At 34.4% G+C, this 21853-nt stretch overlaps 2 protein-coding genes across 4 annotated transcripts in view; one reads left to right on the top strand and one right to left on the bottom strand.

Annotated features, from left to right (window-relative positions):
• LOC120432140 (uncharacterized) overlaps positions 1–21853 on the bottom strand; it is a 500008-nt gene that overhangs the window by 385433 nt on the left and 92722 nt on the right. The gene's annotated exons all lie outside the window — the stretch shown is intronic.
• On the top strand, positions 1612–5455 carry LOC120431526 (uncharacterized). Of its 3 annotated transcripts, XM_039596624.2 has the most exons (3): positions 1612–1827; positions 1905–1980; positions 2038–5455. In XM_039596624.2, the coding sequence occupies exon 3, from the start codon at positions 2147–2149 to the stop codon at positions 5066–5068; it is 2922 nt and encodes a 973-aa protein (XP_039452558.1). In that variant the 5' UTR covers positions 1612–1827; positions 1905–1980; positions 2038–2146; the 3' UTR covers positions 5069–5455. The 3 variants fall into 3 exon arrangements, 2 of the variants coding, with proteins under 2 accessions (XP_039452558.1, XP_052562089.1); XR_008211719.1 differs by having other exon boundaries at positions 1612–5188; positions 5266–5455; XM_052706129.1 differs by having other exon boundaries at positions 1905–5455.

Genomic DNA, 21853 nt, shown 5'->3' with positions numbered 1-21853 from the left:
CCATACAAACTTCACCTTCGAGTATCGATTTAGCTCATTTTTGGCCCAGAGTCCTAAAATGGCTCAAGAAACAAAATTCAGCTTGTGGAGAGAGGTTTTGAAAAAAAGTGCCACATTCTGGGCTCCCTACTCATCATGAATATTTTGATAGCTTTTTAAAAGATTTCTCAGTTTTTTTTCAAAGTAATTTGTTTTAACTGTCAGTTAACAACAAGCAATCTTCAACAAGTTGCAAAAAGAGGATTTTTTCAGCACGAGTCGTACATTTATCCAACGAGGTTCACCGAGTTGGATAAATACGACGAGTGTTGAAAAAATCAAGTTTTGCAACGAGTTCCATACAATATTTTTTGCAATTCCGAAAAACACCCATTGAGTGAAATTTTAAGTAAAATTTTCATGTATTTTTCCAATAAATCGTTTAAATAAAAAAATGTTGAAAAGTTTTACTTTTCGAAACAAGTGCTGAAAAGTTCAACTTTTCAGCACTCATTTCAGTGCTGAAAAGTAGAACTTTTCAGCATTTATTTTGAAAAGTGTTGCTATTCGATTCTGTTATTTTTGGTAGGAAAAAGTAGGCCGTTTCATTTCTTTAGAAGGACAGGAAAAGTTGACAGTTTCACAGCGGAATTGCAAAAAAAGCATTCAGTGGATAGTGTGGATATTTTCTGAGTCGATGGAACAGGAACCGTGGTTGGAGAAAGCAATCAGAATATATATAAAATAAGTTCAGTTAGCTATTAGATGATAAAAAAAATCCGTATGGAGCAGATAAAAAAAATGAGCAATCAGAGTTCACTATTTCGCGCATTGATAGTTTTTACCAGATTTTCATCGGAAACTAACTTCTTTAATCTTATTTTCATTCCTTGTAGTAAAAACTTTCTTTTAATTTATTTTAAAAGTTGAAATTTTTACGTAATTTAAAGACTTTTAACGATTATTTATTATGAAATTTTAAAGATTTCGTTTTTGCTTCTTGATTTTGTTTTGTAGAACTTAAACCCTCAAGAAGATTTTCATTGGGTTTTTAAAGTTTTGATATCATGTTCTATTATCATTAAACAAGATCAAATTTGTTTGCAATGCCTATTTTAAGTCTGTTTCAAGTATTTCACTAAACAGTTTTACTTTATGTATATTCGATAGGAAATGTAATGTTGACAACATTAGTACCTGACTAAAAACTAATTGAGGAAAGATTGGTTAAAACAATGCATAGCTGACAATAAAATGTTATGAATTAAAATGTGATAGGATTTTTAAGGTCATGTTCCGTGAAATATGATGCTTTGGAATAAAGGTCCCCGTGAAAATTGCATTTTTTTAGTTAAAAATCACTTAGTCTTTATCTTCCAATATATCAAACTTTATTGTTGATCGGACTGCGGATTGTTGAAACAAAAGCTTCATTTTTTAACATTGAAGATCGAACCAACAAATTGCGAGATAAAGCAAGATGAGGGCATTAGCCCTGACAAAAAAACGATTTTCAATTAATAAAGACAAAAAAGGGTTTTTTACATTTGCATTTATCTTGTTTAGTTTATGTTTGTTTCTGACAAAACTTGGTTTATTCTACCTGTTAACACTGGCAGCGCTGGAGTCAGAACTTCGAGTTCGAACCCCTCGTTGAAGCGAGGACAGATATCAACAATCGGGCAACAAAGAAGTGTCAAAGAATGGACTGCGAAGAAATGTAGGTGAGACGATGTAAACAAAGAAAAGATCGGGAAGATCACCACAGCCGACCTCGCGAGTGGGAAAATTACAAACTAAATAATGAATTTAGTGCTTAATTACTATGTAAATTTAATCAATCATCAGGTGAGATCAGTAACTACACCGGTAACCATGGTGGAATTCTTAAACTAATCCTAAACGATCCTCAACACCTATTCTAGTTAGCTTCTACGATATAGGGCAAAAGTACTTCTACCAAACATTTCCGTCGACATGAATTACCGAAAAAGACTAAATGTAAGTTCTACAGAACTGCTCAAAACACGAACCTAATAAATATTAAACTTATTTTAGCTTTGAGCTGCATAAACTAAAATGCTGCTGCAAGGAACTTTTAATACGGTCCGAACAATCTCAACATTCTCAAAGATTTAAGGACATCTCGGAACTTGCCTCGACGAAAATGACGGTATTTAAGGATGCCCCTGTAGGGTATTCTCTATGTCATACCTTTACCAAGATGCCCTTCAGCAAACCATCCAAAACTGGAAGCGATATGGATTTAGCGAGGAATTGTATCCAGAGCGGTTATCAGCCAGCTCTCCTCATGCTGGAGAAAACCGATTATCTCTGCACTCTCCATCACAAACTATCTGCAGAGCGAGAAAAAATGCTACACGATAAAGAGACCGGCGAGCTAATCAAACGGTGTAAACACACCGTAAAGATTCCAGACCGATCCAATCAACAACAAGCCATTGGAGGGACGGAGAACAAGATGCAGTGGAGCCAAAACGAGGCGAGAAGTTTCTCGCTCGCAACGGCAAAGGCGAACACGCCGGCCGCGCCCTCTTTCGACCTTAGTTTCACTCCGATCACTACAAGCGTTGCTGATATGGGATTTCCAGTTCTACAAGAATCATCAGACGGTGTCAGACAAATTAACGAAATGCCAGCCAGTCATAACGTTTCAATGAATAGTAGCTATAAAAACTATCCGAAACAAGGTACACAACAGGGTGTACCAATGCAAAGACAGCCACAAGGTGTGCCACCGCAAGGACTGCTAAGGGATTTTTCGACGACAGGATGCACAGAGCGAGATCAGTCACGGCAGTTGCCGCCAGAAGCACTGCCACATGACACGTTGTCTCGAGCGCTGCCACAGGGTTTGCAGCCGCAGCAGTACCAGGCGCAACAGTGGCCGTCGCAAGGATCGATGCCGGGTTGGCCGCCACAAGAACTGACGCCGGGTTTGCCAACGCAAGGACTGGCGCAGAATTGGCCTGCACAAGGACCGCTACAGGGTTTGCAGCCGCAGCAGTACCAGGCGCAACAGTGGCCGTCGCAAAGATCGATGTCGGGTTGGCCGCCGCAAGAACTGACGCCGGGTTTGCCAACGCAAGGACTGGCGCAGAGTTGGCCTGCACAAGGACTGGCACAGAGTTGGCCTGCACAAGGACTGGCGCAGGGTTTGCAGCCGCAGCAGTACCAGGCGCAACAGTGGCCGTCGCAAAGATCGATGCCGGGCTGGCCGCCGCAAGAACTGACGCCGGGTTTGCCAACGCAAGGACTGGCGCAGAGTTGGCCTGCACAAGGACTGGCGCAGGGTTTGCAGCCGCAGCAGTACAAGGCGCAACAGTGCCCGTCGCAAAGATCGATGCCGGGTTGGCCGCCGCAAGAACTGACGCCGGGTTTGCCAACGCAAGGACTGGCGCAGAGTTGGCCTGCACAAGGACTGCCACAGGGTTTGCAGCCGCAGCGGTACCAGACGCAACAGTGGCCGTCGCAAGGATCGATGCCGGGTTGGCCGCCACAAGGATTGACGCTGGGTTTGCAAACGCAAGGAATTATGCAGGATTGGCCGCCCCAGCAAGGCCAGCTGCGACGATGGCCGCCAGAAGCACCGCCACAGTTCCCGTCGCAACAGTGGCCACCGCAAGGACTGACGCAGTGTTGGCTGCCACGGGCAGTCCAGCCGCAACAGCGCCCTCCACATGGACTCAATCAGTGTTGGCCACCACAGAGTAAGCTGCAGCAATATCAGCCGCTGGATTGGCTGCTCGGAGCACCGCTACAAGCCTCGTCGTTGGAAGGACAGCCCCAGCAAGACCAGTCGCAACAGTGGTCGCAAGGGTTGGTCCAGGATGACCTGCCACTGCAAGGTGAGCTTCGTTGGCCGCCACAAGGTGCAATGCTAAAGGGGTCGACAAAAGAAATTTCTGTCCCGTCCAATCCATTTCCTAACTGGGTAGGACCTACGCCACAACAACTACTAGCTCGACAGGTTATGCCTACAGATCTTCCCAAATTTCGCGGAGACCCGGAAGACTGGCCACTCTTTTACAGCACATACGTTAATTCAACGGATACGTGTGGCTTCTCCCACGCAGAAAATCTAGCCCGACTACAAGATGCGCTGCAGGACAAGGCACTAGAATCAGTTAGAGGCCAGCTCATTTTTCCGGCGTGTGTCCCTCAAGTGTTGTCCACTTTGTTTGTGCTGTTTGGTAGACCAGAGCTGATCATTCACACCTTGCAGAACAAATTACAGGGCTTGCCAGCACTATTGGAGGACGATCTTGAGTCTCTAATAACATTTGGCTTGGCGGTTCAAGGTTTATGTGACCACATAGAAGCAACAGGTCAACTGGCGTACCTGTCCAACCCTTCTTTACTGCTAGACCTGGTCAGGAAACTCCCAGTGGAACAGCGTTTGAACTGGGTGTTCTACAAGCGGCAGTTCATGCAGGTCAACTTAATCACCTTTGCTGGCTACATGTCAATTCTAGTCGCTGCTGCATCAGAGGTCACCATTGCTACTAAAGAAATTAGAATAAGGTCGACTAAAAGAAAAAGCATCAAGAAAACGAAATTGAAGAAACCACGCTCGTCGAACGACTTGTTGACATCTGTTCGAGATGAAGGAATGTCGATAGAGGTCAGAGGCAAGCTTAACACTCAGGAGCATCAACCAATTGGAGCGAAGCAAGCACAGGAGGCGCAAGTTGGCGGCACAATAGATCAACAACCAGAGCCCAACACACATCCAAAACAGATCGGGGAAACCGCTCAAATGAATAGAAACTATTCACTTCCAAGTAAACCCGGAACGGTCCCCGGAAACAACCCTGGGAAACTTGGGTACTACCAAGCAAGGGACTCACAATGTGAAGGTCCATCAACGAGGACATGCTCCAGTCAAGATATTGGTAACGCAAGGGTGGTGCAGGAACCGGAAGTGCGTTACAGGTCGGGGGATGTTAACACTGGCAGCGCTGGAGTCAGAACTTCGAGTTCGAACCCCTCGTTGAAGCGAGGACAGATATTAACAATCGGGCAACAAAGAAGTGTCAAAGAATGGACTGCGAAGAAATGTAGGTGAGACGATGTAAACAAAGAAAAGATCGGGAAGATCACCACAGCCGACCTCGCGAGTGGGAAAATTACAAACTAAATAATGAATTTAGTGCTTAATTACTATGTAAATTTAATCAATCATCAGGTGAGATCAGTAACTACACCGGTAACCATGGTGGAATTCTTAAACTAATCCTAAACGATCCTCAACGCCTATTCTAGTTAGCTTCTACGATATAGGGCAAAAGTACTTCTACCAAACATTTCCGTCGACATGAATTACCGAAAAAGACTAAATGTAAGTTCTACAGAACTGCTCAAAACATGAACCTAATAAATATTAAACTTATTTTAGCTTTGAGCTGCATAAACTAAAATGCTGCTGCAAGGAACTCTTAATACGGTCCGAACAATCTCAACACTACCACCATCTATCATTACTTTGAGCCATATTTTTCATTTTACAGTCAATTCAATTTCAAAATTGGGTTGTACCGGGTTAAATTGAAAGAAAAAACAAAACACTTTTTAAAAAAATTCACCTTAAAGTACCTTTAACTCGAAAAAGGTACTTTAGTTATATCTATTTTTTAAACTAACTGTAACTAATCGCAGTTATTTTTGAGAATTTTGACATGTTTGGTGACTATACGTAATTTGACGAGAACTACAACTTTGTCTAAGACACCAACTCGCTAGGAGGTCACTGGAAAATGTTAGATTTCATCGCCACCTATGCGGCCAAAATTGGAACTGCATTATAGTACCAAAATGAAGCCCTGATTTAAAAAAAAATATATATTGGGAATCTTTTGGGTAATAAATAGCTTTTAAATTAAATACTCTCAGTTTAGCTGTGTTTTATGCTCGAATTTGTATCCGGGCAATCTCTTGCTGAGCAGTTCTCTCAGATTTCGGTCATTCGATTTTTTAATCCGAATGAAATTTTTTTGGTGCCTTCGGTATGCCCAAAGAAGCCATTTTGCATCATTAGTTTGTCCATATAATTTTCCATACAAATTTGGTAGCTGTCCAGACAAAAATGATGTATGAAAATTCAAAAATCTGTATCTTTTAAAGGAATTTTTTGCTAGATTTCGTGTCTTCGGCAAAGTTGTAGGTATGGATACGGACTACACTGGAAAAAAATGATACACGGTAAAAAATATTTTGGTGATTTTTTATTTAACTTTTTGACACTAAAACTTGATTTGCAAAAAAACACTATTTTTTTTTACTTTTTAGAGGACATCAAATGCCAACTTTTCAGAAAATTCCAGGTTGTGCAAAAAATCTTTGAGCGAGTTATAAGTTTTCTCAAAAAATCGAAAAATTGGTCGCAAAAATTTTTCAACTTCATTTTTCGATGTAAAATCAAATTTGCAATCAAAAAGTACTTTAGTGAAATTTTGATAAAGTGCACCGTTTTCAAGTTAAATCCATTTTTAGGTGACGTTTCTGAAAATATTCGCAGTTTTTCATTTTTTTAATTAATGCAAATGTTTGCCCACCATCGAAAAAAATATTTTTGAAAAGCTGAGAAAATTTTCTATATTTTGCATTTTTAAACTTTGTTGATACGACCCTTCGTTGCTGAGATTTTGCCATGCAAAGGTTTAAAAACAGGAAAATTGATGTTTTCTAAGTCCCACCCAAACAACACACCATTTTCTAATGTCGATATCTCAGCAACTAATGGTCCGATTTTCAATGTTAAAATATGAAACATTCGTGAAATTTTCCGATCTCTTCAAAAAAAATATTTTTCCCGTTTCCCGGGAAATTCAAAACCCTGGCATTTGATGTCCTCTAAAACATATCAAAAAATAAATAAAATAAAAATAGTGTTTTTTGCAAATCAACTTTTAATGACAAAAAGTTAAATAAAAAATCACCAATTTTTTTTACCGTGTATCATTTTTTTCCAGTGAAGTCCATATCCATACCTACAACTTTGCCGAAGACACCAAATCGATCAAAAAATTCCTTCAAAAGATACAGATTTTTGAATTTTCATGCATCATTTTTATATGGCCAGCTGCCAAATTTGTATAGAAAATTATATGGACAAACTAATGATGCAAAATGGCTTCTTTGGGCATACCGAAGGCGCCAAAAAAGTTTCAGTCGGATTAAAAAATACAAAAATTAAAATTTAAGAAAAAAGACCGATTTCATAGAGAACTGCTCTGCTGCATTTTCATAACGAATTGTTCAAAGAAAAGATTTTTATCCGGTCGTTTTGAAGTTTCCAGCTTGGATTTTGGGGTTATTTCAAAGAAAGCTGGAAATCTGGTAAATTTGGGTTGCTCTAGACCCCCCGACAAAATATTTCGCCAGACCCCGAAAAATATCGGGAAAGAGCCCTTCTTTCATGTTGCCAAATATCAGACTTGCCGATTTTTTATCTTAATGTTCTCGGATAAATACACCGTGCACTTCATCCAAAAATGTTGAAAATTAGAATTTGCTCTATTTTGTTTTCTTTTTTGATATTTTGTTCGACAACATTTCAGGTTATTTAAAAAAAAATTCTCCAAAACCATATTTTGGATCATGCTAAACTCTTTCGCAAAATATGGCTTTTGTAGTTTCATAAAACAATAAAAAATCGAAAATTTAAAAACATTTTTTTAGAAAATCATTTTTTGTTTAAGAATCAAACAGAAAGAATTAATTTTACTTAACTTTTACTTGTTTTTAATTTTATTTCTCGGTCACTAAAATTTATTAAAAATATCATTTGTTTTAGCGCTGGATTTATTAACAGCTCTAACGGGTTTTGGACACACAACACCCAGGCAGAGGATCAAGCCAAACTCCACATCCAAGATCCATGCATCACCCACATATTAGGTATCCGCCACTAGTCAGTGCGGTGGAATTCACCATCCCTACCACGGTTGGCAGTTTTAATTAGAAATAATGAATGAACATCTCTCCCCCAGCAGTGTGTAATCCCAGCTGGAACCTGCCTCGCCAAGCCGGACCAGGCCATTCCGGCCAGTGCTTCTTCAGTAGACCACTGCGGGACTGCGCGGTTTCGCAAGACAAGTGGTAATTAATCCATCTTGCGCAAATGGGTACAAGTACAAATAGAGAGAAAAGTGAACGTGTGTGTGAGTGTGTGTGTTGTGTTGCAAGCCCATCGCGGGAAGCAATTATAAGCTCATTAATCAAAGTTTATCACTAGGGGCCAGATCTAGGACCACGGGCTGGCAGCACTATCTGGTGCAGCGTGGGAAAACATCCTCCCGAAGGGGTGACACTATGGCATAAATTTGTTGATTTTTTTGCAACTTTTTTTTAGAAAGAAAAATATATTGAAAGATTTTGACACATTTGTAAGAGAAGATGTTTAAACAACGAATTTTGACCACCCGCATCCCATTGTGCGCGACAAGATTGCGGTTGCCTTAAACGCGCAGTCGCGATAATGAGCGCAGATTTAAATCAATTGATTAGCGCTCGCGCTGTACTTTATGGAAACCTTTCTTCTTCCATCTCTCGGCTCAAAGCTGCTACCCCCGGGTGATGGATGGTGCCAGCTTAATCGGTGTTCCGGTCCCCCTCGCGGCGACGGTGGTCCGGATTAGACAAAACGTGTGGGCCTTTCTTGTTAAGTTTCCCTTAAACAAAAAAAAACAGGGGGCCTGACCACTTGATCTCTGCGAGCGCGCGCGCCCGCCCGATGATGTATGGTACTTGGCGAAAACATGAATGAAGACTGACTCGAGCTTGGTGAGCTTAAGCCACTTGAAGGCTGCCCTCAGCGAGCGAGGCTCTAATTGATTTTAAATTGGATAGTGTGAGGATAAATCATGCTTAATTAATTAATCTAACGAGGGACCTCCGGACACGGCGTGGGTTGTGCGAAAACCCGCGCTGCCAGATAACGGAACTGGACGGATTGATCTGCGGTGACCCCCAGGGTGCAGCTGGGTGTGTGGGTGGTGTGACCTAGAAATACGTTATGGAAATGAAAATTAGAAATTGTAGATTTTCGACAAAAAAATGCTGTATTTTTTTGAAAATATACCTTTAAGCTGAAACAGTGAAAGCCTCAACAAATAACGTAAAAATTATGAAACAAAATCAAAAATTTATGTGACATATTTGTATTACTACAAAAGTTAGAATAAAATTAATATTTATATCGTTTTAATCATAAATGGTCTTCGATTTTCGTAAAACTTTACTTAGAGGTCATTTTTGTCCCTCCTCACGAATCTGAGGTCCATGTTTCATTATCTCGTAACGGTGGGGCGATACGACTCCTTCCAGTTCTTTTGGGTTTGGATTTCGTTTCTCAATTATTTATAGCTCAAAACCTTGAGATTAAATTTTCTAAGAGACTTATTTGTAAAATTGCACACTCAATGTGATGGTGTGCTCCAAATTCCAAAAAAACCTATTTCTACAATTTTTTTATAAATGGTTTGAATACTGCTGTCATTTCCCGTTACACAACTGTAAAAAAGAGACATGTTATGATATGGAAAAATTACTTTCTTAATCTGCATAAACTCAGAGAGGATATGTTGTGTAGAAGTGATTTTTCTAGCTGTTGAAATTTTTCGAAGATTATGTGTGTGGTTTCTGTATTTTTTTTATAAGGTTTAGCAAATTTTGTACAAGAAAAAAAATAGTTTAAAGCAAACGATTGAATTTTAAAGGAAAAACCTTAAAAGCCTGTTTGAGAAAAGCATATCATTATTTCAAAAAACTTTTCTGAAAAATTATAATAATTAGTGATGAATGCAAGCAGTGTTGAAACCATTTTTACAACTTTGTAGAACATTGTTAAACTCTTAAAAATAACCCGGTAATTAGAAAAATGGAATTTTGGAATTAAAACTTTTTTTTTCTTGATTAAAAAAACCTCACTGGGTGGGGCATGTTCAACAAGCTAAGGATAAGGAAATTATTGATAACTCCAATGAAATAAGCACTTTAGCAATTTACTTATCCCATTTTATGCCATAAGCAATCGATGGTAAATATTTTATTACAATTTTTAATATATTTATTATTCTTTTTGTAAGACACATTGTTTTCAGTTTTATCAGATTTTAAACACTATAATCTACTTTTTCTCAACAAAATACTTAAAACAATCTATTTAAAATACAAAAGAGGATTATACAGGTACTTTTATCATAATTTCAAGCAACCTTCAATTATTATCGGAGAAATCCGATAAAAATATTTTCAGACATTGGCTCCTTAGTCCAGACACGATCAAAACGCCATTTTGAGTTTTCTTACAACTTTTTCAAAAGTATGGCTAGTTTTTGCGGTCCTCAAACTATTTTCCTTGAAAGGCCAACTAACCACCTTTCATTTGCATCTAAGACAGCTAAAATCGGGTGAAATTTTGTGGAGTTATGACTTTTTGATAAATGATTTTTGCGAAAATTTACGAAAATGGCCATTTTTGGGACCACCCTAGAAAGGTGTAGGTTACCCTAATGGCCAAACAAAAAAAAAATACGGGTTTAATTATTTTTGGCAAAGAAACATCGATTAAAAATTTTGAGCCAGATTGAAGAACTTTTTTTTCGGTTTGTGCCCTTTTCAAATGGGATTGCTGTATTATTATAACGTTATTGATAACAATCAAAACGCAACATCGATTGAAACGCTAAGGCGTAAGAAAATAAATAATCAAATTTGATTGTTTTCTTTCTGAAACAACAATCATGTAATTTCCTAATGCAAGTGAGCAACTCTCCACGAAATCGGTTTTTTTTGTTAGAATCTTAATTTTTGTATTTTTTAATTCGACTGAAACTTTTTTGGTGCCTTCGATATGTCCAAAGAAGCCATTTTACATCCTTAGTTTGTCCATATAATTTTCCATACAAATTTTGCAGCAGTCCACGCGAGGTGATTATTTGTGGCCCGCGGACCCTTTTGAATGATCATGTAAAATGGCCCGTTGACCACTTGTAAAGTGCTCTTATGCTTTTTTAGAATGAAAGTTTTTTTTTACTTTTTTATGCTAATCTTTTTTTATTTTTTGCTTATTAAAACTAATGATTTATCAATATTTTGATCCCCATTTAGGGGAAATATTACCTTCAAATATACGTTCACAAATCATAATAATTTAAACAATTTCAAATGTTTCAATGAGTGGAATTTGTTAATATTGTTTAAACTTTCATCAAACAATTTTGGAAATTGTTTATAAAATCGAATACCAAATAAAACACGTTCAAATTTGACTTAGATAGAAATCTTCACATTTTCCGATCTTTTCGATCTTTTTTTTGTCTTGATTTAAAAATTTCAAAGATATTTTAACAACAATTTTCCTGTTTTTAAACCTTTGCATGGCAATATCTCAGCAACTAAGGGTCGTATCAACAAAGTTCAAAAAAGCAAAACATAGAGAATTTTCTCAGCATTTCAAAAATATTTTTTTCAGAAGTGGGCAAACATGTGCACTAATTAAAAAAAATTAAAAAAAACTGCGACTATTTTCAGAAAAGTTACCTGAAAATGAATTTAACTTGAAAACGGTGCACTTTATTTCACTAAAGTACTTTTTGATTGCAAATTTGATTTTACATCGGAAAATAAAGTTGAAAAATTTTTGCGACCAATATTTAGATTTTTTCATTTCATTTATTGGATTGTTTTGGCAAAAACATCAGTGCAGTAATTATCCTAAGCTGAGATATGGGGTACCTTTCAACAGCTGACTAATTCAAACAGTGTTTAGAGTTTACTGGTACACGGGAGAAAAATTGAGCAGGGGAAGGAAAAAAATAACAAAATAACCTTCGAAAAAGTATTGATTCAAAAATGCATAACTCGGTCAAAGATTTTTTGCACAACCTGGAAATTTCTGAAAAGTTGGTATTTTATGTCCTCTAAAACATATAAAAAAAAATAAAAATAGTGTTTTTTTGCAAATCAAGTTTTAGTGACAAAAAGATAAATAAAAAAATCACCAAATTTTTTTTTACCGTGTATCATTTTTTTCCAATGTAGTCCATATCCATACCTACAACTTTGCCGAAGACACCAAATCGATCAAAAAATCCTTCAAAAGATACCGATTTTTGAATTTTCATACATCATTTTTGTATGGACAGCTGCCAAATTTGTATGGAAAATTATATGGACAAACTAATGATGCAAAATGGCTTCTTTGGGCATACCGAAGGCACCAAAAAAGTTTCAGTCGGATCAAAAAATACAAAAAAAACTTACTTAATCCACCTATGTGGTTGATGCCTTCCTCACTTTTTTCCAACAATAGGTAATATGAGTGGTTTGGACACATATTTCAGCTATTTTTTTTAGGTCCAGAAAAATAAGTACCGTAAACCGGGGTGACTTTGATAGGATTTCAATTTGTTTTTAGAATATTTTCCAACAGGTACGGTTTTTCTCAAGATTATTATTTTTAAAACATGTACTGGGGTAGACCACACAAAGTCCATGAACTTTTTCGGAAATTTTTTTTTTTAAATAATGTTTAGAAAAATAGTTACGTTAAAAATTCTTAGTTTTAATTCCGGGGTGACTTTGATAGTCATAGTTTTTCTTGTTAAAATCATATTTAAGATGTTCAAACTTTATTTGTACGCTAAATGTACCATCATTAAGGTAGCTGATATAGTTTTTAAGAAAAAAAAAATCAATGTTTATATTTAGTTTACTAAGTGTATAAGCTATTTAGCAAAATACATATAAACTTTAGGTAAAATATTTAAATAGTTGGAATTTTGCCTAAAATTTGTTAAAACTAGTTTTGTTTATAAAATTATCGATTAATATTGCATTTTATAATGAATTCGAAGCACGAATCACAAGTTTTCACATTTTACATGAAATTCATTCAACTGAAATTGCTTATAAATTTGGAGATTTTTTTTAATTGTGTTTCAAAAACACATATTATTTATTATTTACAAACTTTTTTAACCTTCTCCTAGTGGAAAATTGTCCAAAGAATCCGAAAATGCATTCCGTTTTCCGATTAAAAATCATGTTCATTGAGAAAATCATGACACTTTGAGAAGTTTAAAATAATGACTTTTATCAACATTTTCTTAACTATAGTTAACTAACTTTTTAAACTTGTCAAAATTTTATGAAAAGTGCTTCTTGAGGTACTTTGAACACTTCTCTGCCATGGTCAGTATGTTTCTAAGCCATTCCTTGCGTATTTTAATTGTACTCTTCATTTTGCGGAAAAATCGCAAACCTATCAAAGTCACCCCGGCTATCAAAGTCACCCCGTTTTACGGTACGCAGATATAACTTAAGTTGTCATAACTCGAGACAGGGTTGCCAGATCTTCAATTATGTGGACTCGTTCGAAAGGTCTCTCGATTACCTAACCAATGATGGGTCGGATGATGGATCCGGACATCGTTTACATACATTTAAGTGAGATCCGGCTTAAAAAAAAGTACATAAATATCACTTAAGTGGTCATAACTCGAGACAGGGTTGCCAGATTTTCAATTATGTGGACTCGTTGGAAAGGTCTCTTGATTACCTAACCAACGATGGGTCGGATGACGGTTCCAGACATCGTTTACATACATTTAAGTGAGATCCGGCTTTAAAAAAGTACATAAATATCACTTAAGTGGTCATAACTCGAGACAGGGTTACCAGATCTTCGATGTTGTGGAATTGTTGGAAAGGTCTTTTGATTACCTAACCAACGATGGGTTGGGTGATGGATCCGGACATCGTTTACATGCATATAATTGAGATCCGGATATATGTGAAAACACATTTTTATACATAACTTTTGAACTACTTATCGAAACTTCAAACAATTCAATAGCGATGTATGGGACCCTAAACCAAGTCGAATGTAGCTGGTTCGATCAAAATCGGTTCAGCCAGTGCTGAGAAAACTTGGCAAGATTTTTGAACACATACATACATACACACACACACATACACACACACACACACACACATACACACACACACACACATACTCACACACACACATACACACACACACACACACAGACATTTGTTCAGTTTTCGATTCTGAGTCGATATGTATATATGAAGGTGGGTCTTCGAGCTTTTAATAAAAAGTTCATTTTTAGAGCAGCAGCCTTACCTCAGTGAGGAAGGCAAAAATCGAATGACCGAAATCTGTGAGAACTGCTCAAGTGTGAAACCTAATTCAACTAAAACATTTCATTCTGTTTGAGTTTAAATTCTTCTTTAACGAATCCAGGTTTGTCAAACAAAGAATAAACTCTCATTATCCCTTTCTGGAGCACTTTCCATCCTCTGAAACGACGTCATTCGTGAGTTAAGTCCTTAATTGCCCGGTAAATTTCCCCGCCGAGCACGCGACACAATGTCAAATTTATGGTTATGGACCATAAGCTCGGTTGACGTTTACGGTTCGTTGTTTGTCACTACTGAATATCTCTGTTCGAAAGACTAATGGGAGGTGCTAACTTTAAGCTTTCGTGTAATTAAACACAGCTAACGCTCGAAATGTTTGAAAAAGGTCATTTCACCGAGAATTCCGGGCGGTCACGAACAACCTATAAAGATCACAACTGTCCGGTTCGGGACAGGTCCGTTTCGGTGAAATTCCGGATAATGAACCCATTCTCAGGGGGAGTGCATTTGACGTTCCTCACTGGCATGCTGCCAATTTGGAGGTGTTCATTTTTTTTTTTGCGATATAGGTAATGGGAACAACCCCTTCGATGTATCGTTCCGCCGGGTTGATGAAGACCATCAAAGTGACGGCAGTCAGCCACCACATTGCAAATCAATTTATCGATCAGTCATCCCTTTCCTTGTTCCCTGATGGCCGCGGCCAGCCAGCAATCAGGGCCCCCGCACAAAAGGCCTCCATTTTGGAGTGACCATCAGCAACATTGTCCCGCGTGAAAATAAACCAACGAGATCCATACCAGCGCGATCCCATACATGTTGGCGGTACTAACCCTCGAGTGTCTTGTTTGTCAACATTTTCCTCAGATTAAAGTTGTTCATGATGCATTTATGATAAAAATTTTGTTTGAAATAATAACAAAATGCAATGATAGAAATCTCACCTGGCACTTGAAGGTTTAATCACAAATGACGCAGGGTGTAGATGACTTTTCATTTCCACGGGATTGAACTTGAGGTTTTAAGATCCCCTCCAACATCCCCTCTTCCACAGCAGATAATCGCTCCACCATTCCGCCACCAACCGCCCATATATAGACATTTTTATGATTGGAGCCCGGTCTGGACCCGGGGTGAAAAATATGGGTCATACGATGTTGTGAGAAATTAGTCACCATTTCGCGGGCCGCGGCTCGATTTTGCACCTTTTAAGCCTTGCGCTTGTTTACCGTGATGGAGTTTGACGGTTCGGAGGGTGGCAGAGGAAAATTTAAGAATGATCGAAAGTGGACGCGCGCGGCATCATTACTGTGTCGAGATGGCCAATTTACTGAGTCAGCGGATTTGGCCGTTCCCTTTGGTGGAGGAGGGGGTGGGGACAAAATGGACCGGCAGAGGTTCTCGTGATTTGAGGGAAAATGCAAGTGGAACCACTTTTGTGGGACGGGGGTGATTAGGGCTCGCGCGCGTTATCGATTTCTATTGATGACCTGAATATTTGCCATTTTTGCAATGTGAGAGTCTGGTCATGGACTTAAATTGTACTATTCTATCTAAAAAAAAGCCAAAGCTTCTTTTTTCACACAAATTCATAAACTAAACAGAAAAAAGTTTATTTTATAATTGTTGTTTTGAATGGTTCGATTGGTAAATATTAATACTTTCTTTGGGTAAATTTAAAAATATACGTACAAAGTTGAATGCAAAAACAACCATTTGAAAATTTGTCGAGTTCCTGATATAAAATTTAGCTTTTTTTAAAAGAATTTAAAAAAATAAGAATTTTAAGGCTTTCAACAATTTTAACAATTTAAAAAAAAATAAAAATTTTGAGAATTTTAAGACTTTTAAAAATTTTAAGAATTTTAAGAATTTTAAGAATTTTAAAAATTTTAAGAATTTTAAGAATTTTAAGAATTTTAAGCATTTTAAGAATTTTAAGAATTTTAAGAATTTTAAGAATTTTAAGAATTTTAAGAATTTTAAGAATTTTAAGAATTTTAAGAATTTTAAGAATTTTAAGAATTTTAAGAATTTTAAGAATTTTAAGAATTTTAAGAATTTTAAGAATTTTAAGAATTTTAAGAATTTTAAGAATTTTAAGAATTTTAAGAATTTTAAGAATTTTAAGAATTTTAAGAATTTTAAGAATTTTAAGAATTTTAAGAATTTTAAGAATTTTAAGAATTTTAAGAATTTTAAGAATGTTAAGAATTTTAAGAATTTTAAGAATTTTAAGAATTTTAAGAATTTTAAGAATTTTAAGAATTTTAAGAATTTTAAGAATTTTAAGAATTTTAAGAATTTTAAGAATTTTAAGAATTTTAAGAATTTTAAGAATTTTAAGAATTTTAAGAATTTTAAGAATTTTAAGAATTTTAAGAATTTTAAGAATTTAAAAAATTTTAAGAATTTTAAGAATTTTAAGAATTTTAAGAATTTTAAGAATTTTAAGAATTTTAAGAATTTTAAGAATTTTAAGAATTTTAAAAATTTTAAAAATTTTAAGAATTTTAAGAATTTTAAGAATTTTAAGAATTTTAAGAATTTAAGAATTTTAAGAATTTAAGAGTTTTAAGAATTTTAAGAATTTTAAGAATTTTAAGAATTTTAAGAATTTTAAGAATTTTAAGAATTTTAAGAATTTTAAGAATTTTAAGAATTTTAAGAATTTTAAGAATTTTAAGAATTTTAAGAATTTTAAGAATTTTAAGAATTTTAAGAATTTTAAGAATTTTAAGAATTTTAAGAATTTAAGAATTTTAAGAATTTAAGAGTTTTAAGAATTTTAAGAATTTTAAGAATTTTAAGAATTTTAAGAATTTTAAGAATTTTAAGAATTTTAAGAATTTTAAGAATTTTAAGAATTTTAAGAATTTTAAGAATTTTAAGAATTTTAAGAATTTTAAGAATTTTAAGAATTTTAAGAATTTTAAGAATTTTAAGAATTTTAAGAATTTTAAGAATTTTAAGAATTTTAAGAATTTTAAGAATTTTAAGAATTTTAAGAATTTTAAGAATTTTAAGAATTTTAAGAATTTTAAGAATTTTAAGAATTTTAAGAATTTTAAGAATTTTAAGAATTTTAAGAATTTTAAGAATTTTAAGAATTTTAAGAATTTTAAGAATTTTAAGAATTTTAAGAATTTTAAGAATTTTAAGAATTTTAAGAATTTTAAGAATTTTAAGAATTTTAAGAATTTTAAGAATTTTAAGAATTTTAAGAATTTTAAGAATTTTAAGAATTTTAAGAATTTTAAGAATTTTAAGAATTTTAAGAATTTTAAGAATTTTAAGAATTTTAAGAATTTTAAGAATTTTAAGAATTTTAAGAATTTTAAGAATTTTAAGAATTTTAAGAATTTTAAGAATTTTAAGAATTTTAAGAATTTTAAGAATTTTAAGAATTTTAAGAATTTTAAGAATTTTAAGAATTTTAAGAATTTTAAGAATTTTAAGAATTTTAAGAATTTTAAGAATTTTAAGAATTTTAAGAATTTTAAGAATTTTAAGAATTTTAAGAATTTTAAGAATTTTAAGAATTTTAAGAATTTTAAGAATTTTAAGAATTTTAAGAATTTTAAGAATTTTAAGAATTTTAAGAATTTTAAGAATTTTAAGAATTTTAAGAATTTTAAGAATTTTAAGAATTTTAAGAATTTTAAGAATTTTAAGAATTTTAAGAATTTTAAGAATTTTAAGAATTTTAAGAATTTTAAGAATTTTAAGAATTTTAAGAATTTTAAGAATTTTAAGAATTTTAAGAATTTTAGTTTTGACCGTTTGTATGAGACGTTGTTTGGACATCACCAAGCTTCCTAAAATATTCAGGATTTGTTTGGACATTTATACAAGCATCTGGGCCAAATATGAACACTCTAGGTTATCAGAAAGTGGGGCAAATTGGGACACAATGTGTGAAGGATCAAAAGCGTCAAAAATCTTTTAAAAATCGGTAGTTTAATAAAATTTCAAAATATTTTTTATTTAATATTTTTCATTTTATTATTTTTTTTTAATTTAACAATTTTTTGAAATTTGTAACACATTTGTAAATTTGTAAGTGCAGTACAGCAAAAAGCATTTTTTTTTTGAAAATTAATAGTTGCAAATCAGGACAGATGTGAAATGCTTATTTAAAACAAATTTCGTTCAAATGTTAAACCATGGCTTGGAAATAACATTTCTATTTATTTTCAAATTACAAAATAGATGACTGAAGCCCTTTTGAAATGTCAGGTTTGATTTTATAAATGAAATGGTTTTTACTATTTTTACATTGTTTTTTTGACATTATTTAAGACTATACAATTAGGAAACCATAATGCGGTTGAGAACCTCTTCAACTTTATTCCCGAAAAAACAACAACACCTCACTTTTACAGCCTGATCGACAAGGCTCGATTTCGTGCCCAAACTTTGATGTCTCAATTCAGAATCTGATTTGATAGACGGGATCATAAATCAGTTTAAGCCCAATTAAAAGGAAATTTAGGCGCATGGTCGTGCCATCTACCGTTCACCACACTCACACACACACACACGTCATAAACTAGACCAGACCGATCGTAACATTTGAGCCGCGACACCTAGATTAGACACTCTTACCACACTCATTAACAGCGAGATGAAGGAGCCCAAAAATCGCTGATGCCGATTTACTGCCAACTCCTACTTGCTTCTAACCAGAGGGAGACGTCGCGACCCCCATTTTTCCTCGAACATTGTGTCAACTTTTCACTTTTGGCCACAGCACCGAGAGGTCGGTCGTTTGTAAGCGATTATATCGGACAAACATCGCTAGCAAAAAAAATAAAAATAAAAATAAAAACGGAAAGTGAGCCCAGAAAATAAAGCCACACGACCGACCGACGACTCGTAGTGATGTAAAACACGTTCGCCGTCGTGCCAGCCGGGCAATAAAAGCCAATTCCTGTGAAGAGAGTGACTTGAACGCGACAGACAGAGAGGACGGGGGGACATCGTTGAACTGCCAAACCGTGAGGACGCGTTTTTGGGGTCGTTTCGGCGGAGAGACCCCTCGGACGGTGACCAAGTGCCAAGTGCATTTGCTTCCATGGTCTTGAAGAAGGAGCGGGGCAAACAAGTGTGGTTTGACCAATTTCTGGTTTTTAGAAATGCATACAATGTGACATTAATGGTCGTAAAAAATGGTCATCGCGACTGTGGTCGTAGTCATCGCCCTCAGGTGGCTTGTTTTCGTTGAGGGTTTCTGTGGAGGAACTCGGACTAGTTGAAAATTGCAAAAAGTCAACACGGTTCAGAGCAGCCTGGTAGCTAGTTTTAATTTGAAAAACTTTAAAATTAGACTTATTTTAAAATTATTTCTTTTTTTTTATTTTATGTATAACACAACAAAGATTGTCAAGTTAAAAGGCTTTTAAACAAAAAAACGTGAGAATTTGAGTGATTTAAAGCCATTTCCTCAGTAGAAAAGGGATGCAAAAAGAAAGATAAAAATGAAAAGATGTTCAAAATGGAATGATACCTTTCTGAATTATTTCAGATTCAAAACATCATCAAATTTGTCATATAATTACATTTCCAAAGATTTTTTACAGTTGATCAATTCTTTACGAAATCAGTCGATTTGTGCATTTTTATTTTCGAAAAAATGTACCTTTTAAAGGAATTTTGTATGTTGTATGTTTTGATGAAAACTATTAAAATAACGAACTCGAAACAAATCACAGATATTCTTTGAAGCCTTGTATGGGTGAAACAATGATACAAAATGGCTTCTTTGGTTTTAGGGAAGGCCCCCTGAAAAGTTTGAACCAAACAAAAAAATACAATTAAAATTAAAATGTATCAAGTCGACTGATTTCAAAGAGAATGTCTCACCTGATTCTCAACCATTGAAATTTTATTGTATGACAAATTTGATGACTTTGAGAATCTGCTACAATTTAGAATATAATTTCTGTTTCTGGCAAACAAAGATGGCAAAGGTTTTAATTTTTTTTTTATATTCTTAAAAGTCTCCCCTTTGACGCCAAATTTCCAGCTCTTTGCCATTTCCTGCTGCAAATTTTTAAAAAAGATTGTTATTTATGCAAAAACTAAGGCAAAGGTATACAAAATCGGACAATACAACATGTTTTGAAAATCTATTTATGAAATTTTAAAATATTCTCACAGTGAGCAATCGTTGGGCAAAAAATGTAACGATTCTTTATTTGTATTTTTTGTCGATTTTCAAGTCCCAATAAGTTATTTTGCCATATTGTTTTCTGCTTATAAATATCCATTTAAATTTGGGAGTTGTCCATTATTGTAGTTCAAATTTTCAGGGCTGAGTTTTGTGAGTGCACTGAGCATTAATCTTTAAGATGAGCTTGCATGGAAAAATAATGTATCCCAAGTAAAGCTTGTTTTCTATACGATTTTGTATGAAGAATTTTTGAGCATATAAGAAACATATAAGCCTTTTTTAGCAGTTAATGTTCAATAATATTGATCACTAAAAAAATAGCAATTCTCTGAGTTTTCAGTCATCCATTTTTTGATTTTTTTTTAATCTGGCTGAACATTTTTAGGAGCCTTCCGTATGCCCAAGGAAGCCATTTAATATATTCAGTTTATCCATATTATTTTCCAAACTAATTTGACGGCTGTCTTTACAAATCTACTGCAATTATAATTACATGAAAATTTTCACAAAAATACGTATTTATCCTGTATTTTGAAAATGCATTTTTTTTTTGCTTTAAAAAACTAAAAATAATTGTTATTGGAATATATATCAAATGATCGGGTAATTTCGAATGTCATACCATTTTTTTATGCTCAAAATTTTCACAAAACTACGTATTTTTGAAAAAAAAACTCAAAATGTCAGTTTTTTTACAATATTTTTTTACGTATTGTAAATGATCGGTATTTTTTTTATGCATTTCGTATGTAATAACATTTTTTTCAAAATACTTAAAAATTTCACAAAACTATGCATTTTTGAAAAATAAACGCTCTTAGTTTCAGTTTTTTGCAATATAGGTATCAAATTTAATTTTCTAAAAAATACTACTACTACTTCTAAAAAAAACTTTCGTTTTCTTAATAGAAAGACCAAATGATCGGAATTTTTCCATAAACTTCGAAGTTGTAACAAAATTTTTAAGAAAATACTCAAACGTTTCAAAAAAACTACGTATTTTCGAAAAAATACTCAAAATTTCAGTATTTAACAATATGGGTATCCAAAAATCGAGATTTTTTTCATACATTGCGAAAGTTATAAAAAAATGTTTTTAAATGTCAAAAAATATCACAAAACTACGTATTTTCGAAAAAAAATACTCAAAATATCAATTTTCGCAATATGGGTATCAAATGATCGGAATTTTTTCATGCACTTCGAGAGTTTTAATGCTCAAACAGATTTTTTGCAATTCCGCCGTGAAACTATTTACTTTTCCTGTCATTCTTGAACGACGACATAGCCTACTTTTCTGTACCAAAAATAACAGAATCGAATACCAAACTTTTCAAAATAAATGCTGAAAAGTTCTACTTTTCAGCACTCAAATGGATGCTGAAAAGTTGAACTTTTCAGCACTTGTTTCGAAAAGTAACACTTTTCAACATTTTTTTGATTTAAACGATTTATTGACAAAATACATGAAAATTTGACATAAAATTTCAAGCAGTGTGTGTTTTTTGG

Source organism: Culex pipiens, chromosome 1 (assembly GCF_016801865.2).
Source record: "Culex pipiens pallens isolate TS chromosome 1, TS_CPP_V2, whole genome shotgun sequence".
In the NCBI taxonomy this organism is placed as follows: domain Eukaryota; kingdom Metazoa; phylum Arthropoda; class Insecta; order Diptera; family Culicidae; genus Culex; species Culex pipiens.
This window is presented reverse-complemented; position numbering and strand designations above follow the sequence as displayed.

Excerpts from the sequence above, each read along its gene's own strand:
- LOC120431526 (XM_039596624.2), top strand. The coding sequence starts at position 2,147 with ATGACGGTATTTAAGGATGCCCCTGTAGGGTATTCTCTATGTCATACC.